The sequence below is a fragment of the Podarcis melisellensis genome (assembly GCF_964234715.1).
Source record: "Podarcis melisellensis genome assembly, chromosome: 2".
Taxonomy (NCBI): domain Eukaryota; kingdom Metazoa; phylum Chordata; class Lepidosauria; order Squamata; family Lacertidae; genus Podarcis; species Podarcis melisellensis.
In genome coordinates this window covers 57,122,367-57,134,567 of record NC_138529.1, presented here as the reverse complement: position 1 = coordinate 57,134,567, position 12,201 = coordinate 57,122,367, and the positions used below count along the sequence as shown (strand labels likewise).

Below are 12,201 nucleotides of genomic sequence, written 5' to 3'. Positions count from 1 at the left end.
CCTTTGCCCTGCAATCTTTTGAGTCTGATACAAGAGTGTTATTTACTCACCCAAATGAGAAGTTATAAACCAAAAGAGAATCTGGTCACGTCAGAACTACTTGTTTTTCACACACACACATATGCTTAGAATTGTATTACCAGTCTACTCTTGCACTAAGGTTTTGATACTTTTGCACCTGTGAATTGATATCTTTGAGTCCTGGAAATTTTACCACCAGCTTTTCATAAAAGAAATAACCTCAAACAGGTACAGAAACCAGAAGTTCAATATTCAACCACCATTTTCAAATACAGAGGTTTTTCTCCGCTTTCAAACACTGCTCGTAAATAACCTTGATTTATAGCAAATCGGCTATTTTATCCCTGTATACAGGGAGGCTACCCATCAACCTAACTACCCAAAGAATTACTGTTATAAACTTTGCAGGTGCACAAATCACAGCATATGGCAGAGGACTCAGGATAATGGGAAATGAGGCGGCTCAGGAAAAAACATATGAAAAACACAGGCCCAACGTAGGTGGATATAAAACTCATTCAAAAGGTAATCAAGTGCAACAGTATAAAATGGGAGCAACTAAGACAATGAATCTACTGAAAGCCATGAAAATGAACTTGGCTTTTGAATGGTCAACCTATCAGATCTTCAGTGCTCTTCTTTAGAAAAGAAGCACATCAGACACAAGCTACCCCCAAAAGCAATCACTGGTGTGACTCCAAGAACATTCACACAAAAGGGCTAAATTTGTCACAAATGCTTTTGTTTCCGATCCTAATACAGCCAAGTTACATTACTCTGACCTCCATTTAACAAATCAACTTAATGGGTGCTGGGAGTGCCGTAAAAACCTTAACAGTGGAGTGATTTTTTAAAACTTTAAAAAATATAGTTATGAAGCAAAATGTTAGGAGAACCCCTTCAATACTGGAAATCAAATTAAATCTAGACATTTCTAACAGTCTTGACAGATATAATCCTGGTTACCATGTAAATTTATGGTAAGCTGCTGTGATATTAGCCACAGGTGCTACTTTTAATATATGGGCCGCATCTGGCTGGGAATAAAGTTTCTCAGAGGACTAGAAATGACCTCACTATCAGACAATGGAGGGGAGGGAAACACAAGGCCACTGTGGCATATAAAAAGCAAGAGATGTGGCCCACAACTGAATATTTGACATAAAATTCATTTTAAGTTTGCAGGTTGTAGGCTGAAAGATATTATGTTTTCAGTACATAAAAAGGCGTAGACATTTTTCAGTCAAAGAGCCAAAGGATTAAGTATTGCAAGACAGCTATGAAATATTCGGACTATGCCCATAAAAACAACTTGACTCGACTTTGATCAACAGAGAAGACAAAGGGATGTGATGAGAAAGTTACAGAGTGGCGGGGTAGGGGAAGAATGTATCCAAAATCAAGTAAGTTCCCAAGGACTTCATTGTTTTATACAGCAAGCTGACCTACATTTAAGGAATAGCTGACTCCAGGAAGCTGCCAATTAATTAAAAACCTATGCCAAAGAATTCTAGTACCACAGACTAAGAGACGTATTCCCTTCATGGTACTTAATTAAGTAGAGATAAAAATAAAAATAAACCAACCCAGCACCTTATGCCAAGAAGCCATCACCACACATGAAGAATACTATGAGTAGAGACCAGTCCATCTAGGTCACCCCTAATGCTCCACTTATAAGCAGAGCTGGTTGTCCCTCAGCCGAAAAGTTCTAAGATCCACGTGGGGAGAATTAAATTCTTCAACTTGCGCTCTGTGCTCCGAAGTATTCACATTCTATAAAGCGTGCATAACTGCAATAGCTGTGGTTTTGCAGAATTCAAAGGCCAAGATCAAAAGAGCCCCAAGAACATAAAGAGGGGTTGCCAACTTGTGGTTGTGTTGACACTGAATGTCGTCATGGGGGGGGGGATCCGTCCCCTGACTTTCAGAAGCAGCTTTGGCAAGAGAAGTTCCAAGGGTGGGGATAAGGGGGCCTAAAAAGCCCTGATGCACACACAGAATGCCATGCGCAGTCTGCCAAAGCAATTCTATTTTGGTGGTAGTTAGCAAGGGAACAGGTGCTAGCAGCTATTAACAAGGCAATCTTACAAAGAAGTAAGTCCCACTGTGTTCAATGGCGCTTATTTCCAGCTAAGTACGAATGGCATTGTAGACTATGTGTAGCAATGAGGCTATCTATTATTACTAATATGTAATGACCTACCCTTCACCAGCGGGTCCCCAGGGCAGGTGACAACAAATTACAAATCAGTATTAAAAACAGCTAAGACAAATTGCACTCATAGGGTGGGTGCTGAAAACACATGTCTCAGATGGTAAAGGCTAAGGTAAAGAGATGCATGTTCAGCATTCACTGAAAGCTGTACAATGAAGACATCAGATACACATCTGTGGGGAGGGAATTGCACAACTCACAGGCTGCCACAGAGAATGCCTTCCCCTGAGTCAACACCACCCAAAACTTAAAAGGGTGGTGGAACTATTAAGAGGGTCCCCTCTACTGATCCTAACACCCAAGAGGGTCTGTAGGACAGGAGATGGTCTCTAACATTTGGGCCCTAAGTAATTTAGAGCTTTAAACACTAGTGTGAGCACCTTAAATTGGAACCAGAAATAAACTGGCAGCCACTGTAGAACAAGGCTTTTATGGGTTCTAAAGGCAACCCCTGCCAATAATCTGGCTACTGCATTTCAAAACGGCTGAAGTTTCTGAGTTGTCTTCAAGGGCAGCCTAATGTGGAGCACATTGCAATAATCCAGTTCGGAAGTTACCAGAGCATGGGGCAATGTGGCCAAGTCATCTCTATCCAAAAGGAGCCAGGTCTGGTGAACTGTTACTGCAAATAGATACTCCTAGCTACCAAGGCCACCTGGATCTCAAGTGGCAGTATGGGATCCAGGAGTATGGACCTGATCCTTCCAGGAGAATGCACCTCTGCCTGAAACAAGCAGTCTACCCGCTTCCTTGAGAACTTGGAACACACAACACCTGTGTCTTTTCAGGGTTCAGCTTCAATTTATTGGCCCATATCAAGCCCATTACTGTCTCCAAATACCTGTCTAGCACCTCAGCCTCCTGGTTTTCAATTAGTGGGCTGGGAGGGACCCATTATTGGGTTGTGGTTTAATCCAAGAGGGGTCTGCAACAGCAGCACTACCACCATACAACTGTTTTAAGAAAATTTAAGAAATAGGCCCCCAAGTGCATGTTGGAGCTAATCGTGAGCCCCAGGTCTGAAGAGATTGGAGACAACTAATCTAGAGCCTTGAACATAGCTGTCAACTTTTCCCTTTTCTTGCGAGGAATCCTATTCGGAATAAGGGAATTTCCCTTTAAAAAGGGAAACATTGGCAGCTATGGCCCTGAATCTTTCCCCCCCAAAAAACTCAGCCGAAAGCCCTGTTGGGTTTTTGAGCCACCACCAGCATAAGTACCCCCCAAAACATAGAGCTACTATAAGGACTCGACTCTTGGAAATAATGATGGGATGGGAATGGGTAGAAAAAGATCCAAACCAGGAAGTCTGTCAATTAACAAACAAATCGACACATATCAGCCATCTTATACATCAAATTAAATTCTACTTTTTGAGTGTCAGACTGTGGCTTTCCCCTTTGCATTCTTTGGTTCAGTGGTGCAAACCAAGATTAATTCCTATCCAACATCCTTCAGGTCCCAAACTGAGAGACATGCTGGGAGCTTGACAACCACAACAAGTGACTATACAATCTGCTGCTGTGTTCACAAGGCAATCTGCTGCTGTGTCCCAAGGCAACTGCCTTGTGTGTGGAATCTCTCCTAACAACATTCAGCTGCTAGCCTGGAAAGGGTCCTCATGCTTTCCTTTTTCCTTACTCCACCCACTCAACAGCTAATGGAAGCTACTGTGTGGGGTGACGCTTTTCAGTGATACGTTACTGAGAGGATTTGGAGGCAATTCCCTCTCCTTCAATTGTTGCACTGTACACAAAGAGCAGGACTCTTGCCCGCACCCCATGTGTGATGTGTCTCTACAGCAAATCCATGCATGGAAACCTATTTCTACGTGCAGATTGCTGTTGCTGGACTGAAACATTCACCTGCATTATCTCAAATATTTCTCCAAAACTATGAGAATTAGATACTATCAATCCATGCTAAATAATAAAATATTAATTATAAATCTCAGTTAGAGAAGAGTATCATTTAATGGGCCCAAGGACACCTACAAATGTGCAAAAAAATACCCTAATAGGATACAGGCAACTGAGAGAAACCTGTATGCTTTCAGAAATTACTAAACTTACTGGAGTTAAGGAATTGAAAGTTAATAAAACTTCAGTACCAAAACTACTATTTAGTTTGCTCTGCATACTGCTCAAGCCTTTATACAAATATATGACAAGAAATCTTATAAAGGGATATCCACTATGATTCTTATGGTTCAGGATTGTGAAATACAGTCACTGCAGATGAAATCAAGAATCCTGAAAAATCTTCTCCAGGAAACTCAATTCAGCTCAGCGAGATTCCTGAAACATATTTCTTTGTACAACTGAATTGGCGACCTGCCTGCAGGCTACTTCCATTAGATTATTCATGTATCTAACAAGACTGAAATAGAACCTAGTCATGCATCTTAAAAATCAGACTAGAAGTCTTCAAACAGGAATACCACCCTGTTAAAACATATTAACTACAGCCCTGACTCTCACAGGGTTTACTTTCTCACATCAGTTATAGGACGCTAAAAAAGTGGTACCAAAAGCTAAATGAAGTCTTTAACTTGAAGCCTTTATTTAATAAACATAGTAGTTTTTTGTAAACTGCCTTCAAGTATCCCAGCCAGTCCTGCGTATCTTCAACATGTGCCCCTTTTTCTAAATATCCTTCTCTCTTCTATTGCCGTTTGGCCAAAATAAACAGGAAACTTGGCTGACAATACGGGAGAAAGGAAGAAACTCCGTAACTACTTCCAAACTCAAGGAACACCGTTTCCTCTACCCTTTCAACTGTAATCATATTCTATGCTACCTACAAAACACACACACACACCCAGAGAAGAATCTTTCCAGTCAAACACATGATTTTGAAGGGTATTCCTTTTGTGATGAAATCCAGCCTTGTGATGATGGCCCTTTTCAAGAGACAGACTGGGATGCAATCAGAAACAAACAAGAGGTGATGCAAAGCAGAGATGTCTCATCTCCAAACATCTGGTAAACTGACCTTCTCTGGTCTAGATGTTTGCAAGACTTTTGTTATGCATGCTGAGAGGAAATAGGGTTAATGAATGCTGCACTGCAGAATTCTGATACATAATGAATTAGGTTTTAATTGATAACTGCATGTGTTTTGTACTTTTAAAAAAATCCACAAGAGATGACAAATTCAAGTTATAGCTGTAATTTTCAGCGAAGCTTACTGAACTGCCTACATATTAAACAAGAAAGTAACAGACAGCCGTTTCTCCCAAATCCCCAATTTTTCTGTTCCTTTTTTAAAAAAAGAAAAAATATAGACCAAAAAAGGAAGTGTAAAGAGCTTCTTTCTGTTTGGATGTATATAATCAGCTCTTCAACAACCATATTTCCTGGCTCAAATAAAGAGCTAGCTTTCCGCTAGAGCAGGGTTCACAACCTTTTTTTTTGCCATCCCCACCTAAGCATCTCTAAAATCCTGATGCCACCCCCTTATTATTCAAAAAGTGAACTCCTATTCACATGGAAGAAGCCTAAAAGGCCATTAACTGTTAATAACTCATTCTCGAATTGCCCCCTTTAAAAATCAAATTGCCCCCCTGTGAGGGGGGGTGCCCCACGTTGGGAACCACAGCTCTAGAGACTGGCTTTTCACTGTGGGATGTGCATAAATACAGAACTCTTTTGGGTAGTAGTTGGAGACCAAGTTATGAATCAAGAACTCCCTGGTTTGAATCTTATGTCACCCATGAACTTAAGCAAGCTACTCTCTCACAGCCTCAGTCCTGGGTTGTATGGATTAAAAATGGACAACTAAGAGTGCTATATAAATATTAAGAAACATATATTATTATGGTAAGATTTTACTATCAGATTTATATGTACCTGCAAGAATCCTATTCACGTTGCTCATTCCTCTCCCCACAGATGAAAAGGATATGGTCACATGAGCAAGTTTAAGATAAAAGACCAGGTCTGCATTGTTCAAACACAACATCAAAGGCAATATAATGGTAAGTATAATCTAAAAGCAATGAAAGGAAAGGAAAAAATGGAGTTCCTATTCCACCTTTTTATTCTTCACCTATGGTCCGAGCATAAGCCAATAGGTCTTACGTATTTAAAAGCATTTTTATGTCTTCTTCCTTCAGCCCAAAAGGCTCCCTGAGTAGCTTTTGTAAGATAAAGAAAAACCAGATAGTCCCTGCCTATAGGTTGACTTTCTAAAAGGCATGACACAAAGGAAAAAAGGAGGGGGAGGGAAGATGTTATACCATATTTACAACTTGGTAGAAGATATAGAGATTGTCAGAATTCTAAAGCATGGTATTTTAGAACAATTCCGTAAATCCATAACTTGACAGCTTGTCAGTGAAAACTTTTACCAAGTAAACTACCTCTGACCCATATTTACCCTGATTTGCAAAGAATCTGTCCATTCTTCCTCTGCTGGATGTAATACACAAAATAATAGATATTCCTATGGGCTTACAAAACTTTGGCAATAAGGTATGTTAACATCTGTTGATATACAGTCTTCAAAACCTGGAATGAATAAAGAGTTTTCTAAGCATCATATGTCATTTGTGTTATCTGTGAAAGCAATAAAAATTCAATGAACAGATCAATCAACTCAATATCATGTGCAACAAATAAATCTGAAATGCCTTTTATGTCATTTCAACATGTCAGCTTTTTACACACCTGATTTTATGCCATCTGCAAAGGGCAAAGTGAAGCTCGCTGAGGAAATTATACTTCTTGGCTGTCTGACTTTTGTTAAATAGTTGTATTATGTTCTGTAAACTGAAGATTTACTGACTTGAGGAAGAATATGGTAGTTTACATCCTGACCTTAAACTATACTGACTGATACATAGCTGAGTTTTAGGCATAGGTTGTGTTAGATCTATTAGATATGCTCTCTCTGTGTGTGTGCACAAACCTAAGCTTTGGGAAGTTTCTATAAATTAAAAGCATTGGGGTACTAGTAAATATTATCAACAGCATGGAACTGAAATTGTAAAGATTTGTATCTATCTCCAAAAGCAAAAAAAAAATGATCATTTTAACCCACATTAAGTCAAAAGAATTATATGTCACAAGTTGCTTCCTAGTACCATTTCAGTGCCTAACTAAACATGATGGTGTGCTAGAATATGGGTCATACTAAATGGGTACACAGCAGTGAGAGTAATTTAAATCAGAGAACTGGTGGGCAGAATGGGGTTACTTAATCTTCCCTTGTTCAAACTAATCCTTCTGAAACCTCCTCACCAAGCATGCTTTTCTGCTGGTGAAGCTTCCTTTCCAGAATCCTACTAGCACAGGAAAAAAGCAGCAGGAAGTAGGCAAATTCTTTCTGAAAACCAGACAACATGAATTGAAGCTAAGTTTAATTAGCTTCAAATCAGGTGTGGCATCAATAAATATCCAGTGCTACAAATAGCCTGCCCCTGTCATTCAAGTATAGACCGGCTCATCATTGTAACAGGGATTTAACACTAAAGAACTGAAATGATATATATGGAACCCAGATCAGGATTTCACCAATACTTTTAAAGTGATAATATTTGTGTGAATAGGTTGGCCTTTGAAGAACAGGTTCCGGTAGCTAAGAAGTAAAAATATAAGCTAAATGAATTTCCTTAAAATAGCAATAATGAAGTATTTACCTGGTTGAAAGTTTTGAAGATGAATTCTTTGTATATGGCATCCCTTTCAGTCAGCTCGGACCATCCTGAAGCTTTGAGCTCGTGTAAAACTTGGTTTCTTTCTTCCGTAGTCAACCAGTGAAGCTGTGAAGACTATCAAGGTAGACAAAGAGGGGGGGGGAATGGATTTCAAAACCATGGTTTCCAAGTTCTGCTCCTCTTCAAAAGCTGTAATGTGTTTTTTGACATACTGGTTTGCGTAGTCACAGTGAAAATACTACAGGACATTAACAGAAAATGTATTATACGAGGTCATTATTTTTGTATCAGGCAAACCACTTCCATCCACTTACATACAGCACCTAGGTCAGTGATGGCCAAACTTGGCCCTCCAGCTGTTTTGAGACTACAACTCCCATCATCCATAGCTAACAGGACCAGTGGTGAGGGATGATGGGAATTGTAGTCCCAAAACAGCTAGAGGCCCAAGTTTGGCCATCACTGACCTAGGCCAAGGCCACGATGGCTCTGTGCTACCTCCAAGTTTGGATGCGGTATGCCTTTGACTGCCAGCTGTTGAGGAACAAGTGAGGAAAGTGCTTTTGCACTCATGTCCTGCTAACAGGCTTCCCATGAGACCTAGTTGGCCACTGTAAGAATGGGATGCTGGACTATGGCAGCTCCTTTGTCTGCCCATGTGTTGCTTTTAAATTAACATGTATCTTAGGTGGAATCCTAACCACTCTCAACTAGGGAGTAAGTGCCATTGAATATAGCTTCCAAATAAACATATGCTATTAGTGTTCTAAATCTGTGTGCATGATCCTGCCAAAGTTAAACACTTTTTAAATTCCACTTGTTTGAATGGAATATATAAGCATATGCTTAACTCTCTCACTCTAAAAACAATACAACTCAACAGAGGTGTTTTAAATTATACAGAATTAAGTATGTAGTCAAAAGTGTTTTTGTCTTACAGTATAATTATAATTGTCTCTGAGTGATCTGAAAACTATCCAACATCAAAAGTCCTGAAGTAACCGAAGAATCCTGTGAGTTCAACTATTTTCATTCATTCTGAAATAGCCATCTTTGAAAAGTTAGTAACCATGTACTTCAATGACATATGGCAAAGATGGTTACACATATTGACTTATAGCAGGCATAGGCAAACTCGGCCCTCCAGATGTTTTGGGACTACAACTCCCATCATCCCTAGCTAACAGGACCAGTGGTCAGGGATGATGGGAGTTGTAGTCCCAAAACATCTGGAGGGCAGAGTTTGCCTATGCCTGACTTATAGTCAACTAAATTCTGCTCAGAGTACACCCATTGAAAGTAATACATTTTCGTCATACCCATTCAAGTCAGTGGGTGTATTCTGAGAATGACCGACACTGAATACAAACCAATAAGCTATTTTTAAATGTTCCGAGAGATGCAGGTGACAGCTGCCCATAGAACTTGATATATGCTAGATTTTAATATATCTGGTGCTGGGCATTGGTGTGTTCACTCCACACAAACATCAAAACCACCCAATGAGCATGTTCTGTGCCCACAGAATGCTGAGTGAATGGAAAACTGAGTGGAAATGGAATGGAACAGTGAAGATCTTGAACAGAAGCATCCCACACTGTTAAACTGGGGCTGAAAAATGTTCTGATATCCAAATTCAGAATTTTCTCAGAATATGCATTACTTCTGAGTAGACACAGTTGGGGTTGCACTGTAAGCCTCTGGTTTTATACCCATATACCTGTAAGTCCCGATGAAGTAAATGAGACTTACTTCTGAGAAGACATGTATGAGATCACACTGTAAACTTCAAAATTCAACCTCATACTCATATATATTTCAACCATGGACAATTTTAAAAAATGAATCCTTTATCTGAGCAGCTACATTTGCTGCGTGAAAATTTAAGCTTACCCACTAGATGGCACTGTATTATTTCAAGTCTCAATAGTGATGCACGATAATATAAAACAAAACAGGCTGTTAAAATTTTCCTTTATTAGAAAACATTTTGTAGACACCAAAATAAATGTAAACAAATAAGTACGATACAAATAAGTATGAAACATTACTTAACATGAAAGAGGAAAAAAAATTCCTCACAAAACAAATAACCTATAGTATTGTATTTCTCATATCTTTAAAATATTCAGAGTCCAATATGCATGTATGTATGTGTTTGTTTATTTATTGCAGTTACGATTACTTTTGAAGTTTTAGAAATCTCTTACTAAACCTTTAAAAATTAATCAAATTAACTGCATATTTTAATCAAATTATTTACATATTTTAATCAAATTAACTGTATATTAAATGGTTGGTAGTAATTAAAAATTTTGGAAGCCTAATGACGGGTGACAAATTTTATATCTAGCCTGTTAATAATTACTATTCAAATTTAATGTAAAAGGATTTGTTGATGAGTTATTCTCAAAATATAAATTATCTTTAGGGGGAAGAATGCTTCTTTTTTATTTTGGAATCTTAATTGATATTTAATATAGTTAGGCTACAATCCACTTACATGAAAGTAAGCCCCATTTAACTTAATGGGGCTTACATCTATGTAGACATGCATAAGATTGCAGTGATAATATATTTTTCAAGCTTGTGTTTTGTCTCTCTGTGTATATTTTTGGTATAAAAATAATTTAAAAATTCTCACTTCCAATTACACAGGGTTTTTTAAAAAAAACAACCTGAACAATACTCTAATATAATTAGCACATGTGAAGAATATGAGGATAAACAGGGCAAGGGGGTCATGATTTTAAGCCTCAGACAGAGGTTTCAAACGGAGTCTGAACCAAAGGGCACTGTTATCAAATAAGTGGTCATCCTTCCGTTCTTTTCTGACATCACTCTGATACCTGAATTACTGATATAGGATGTCCGGTGGATGTCATACTCTAGCTTCCCAGATTATTTATAATTGATCACTTTTATTTGCTGACCATCTTTAAAGCAGTTATGAGGTAGGATGCTATGACAAGATCACGGGGTCAAGTATGGCTGTTTCAGTTGCTTGTCCAATATTGACAATTCAATGTCCACATACTGTTTGCTTTTGATGTTGCAAAATTCCATGTCCTTCTTCAGCAGTTTTGCACAGGAAAACCATGTCTGGGTAGTTTGTCACACTTGTCTATTTGAAAGTGTGTCCTATGTATTTGTGGAAGCCAGCAGTTAATTTAAATCTCTAACTCGTCTGTGACATAGAAAGGCAGTATTTTTTTCTTTGTACAAAGAAGGAACTTGAGGTACCAGTCTGTCACATGACTCACTTAAGCACACAGGGCACATTTCTGGCAGTCAAGGCTAAATCCCAAGTCTTCAATTTGTACACCTATGAATATTTTACTACAAAGTGTAACCCAAACCAACACTGGGTAGTAGCTGAATATGCTCTACTCAGAGGAGACCCAATGAAATTAATGAACCTAACCTTTTCATGCTCATTATTTTCAAGGGGTTGAATCTAAGCAGGACTAACATTGTAAAGTTGAAAAAGACCACAAGGATACAACCTACTGCAATTTTTACTCAGACCCAACTTTCTTCTAACCAATTCCAAATCCGAGTTTACTAATTAAAACACTCAAATGACTCCTGCAATAAAATGATTTTTTAAAGAAAATTAAAAGTGGTTGTTATTTTTGACAGTGGCGCCCTTCCTGTGGAACTCTTTCCATCAGATCTCAAGGAGATAAAGAACTACACAATTTTTAGAAGACATCTGAAGGCAGTCCTGCATCAGGAAGTTTTATTATGTTTTCATTATTTCATTATATAAATGTTTTATTATGTTTTTATATGTGCTTGAAGCTGCCCAAAGTGGCAGGGGAAACCCAGCCAGATGGGCAGAATGTTGTGAGCCACTTTGGGTACAATTTTGTGGATTGTGGTATGGAAAGAAATTGACGATGATCACAAGTACTTGCTAACAGAAATCTACTTTGATCATAAAGAAAGCTGAAGAGGGATTAAAACCACTGGAATGCTCAGGCTTCTTAGGGCTGCATGGCTCCCTCATATAAACCCAAAGGTCCATTGCCTACCCCCCAAACTGGCAATATTTAATTGTAGTGGATTTACTCATTCTGAATTTACATTCTCAAATGAAGCTTTCAAGGCCCTGTGGAAGATCTACATAGACAAAAATCAGCTGAAACTGGAGAGGCTGATCCCAAACCCACATCTCTCAGGTCCTATTTGTAGGCTGAATATATCCTGAACTACATATTTTTATTAGCTAATAAAATTCTCTGTCTAGTTGTTACATTATGTACTCAGTATATATTTAAGGCATGTTATGCAAAATAAC

The 12,201-nt window shown here is 38.6% G+C and overlaps 1 protein-coding gene across 1 annotated transcript in view; it reads right to left on the bottom strand.

Moving 5' to 3' along the window:
- Positions 1-12,201, bottom strand: part of PCBD2 (pterin-4 alpha-carbinolamine dehydratase 2) — a 31,998-nt gene that overhangs the window by 17,814 nt on the left and 1,983 nt on the right. The window contains exon 2 of the mRNA XM_081894591.1: positions 7,881-8,012. Within this exon, the coding sequence (XP_081750717.1) occupies positions 7,881-8,012 (132 nt within the window). The remainder of the gene's footprint in view (positions 1-7,880; positions 8,013-12,201) is intronic.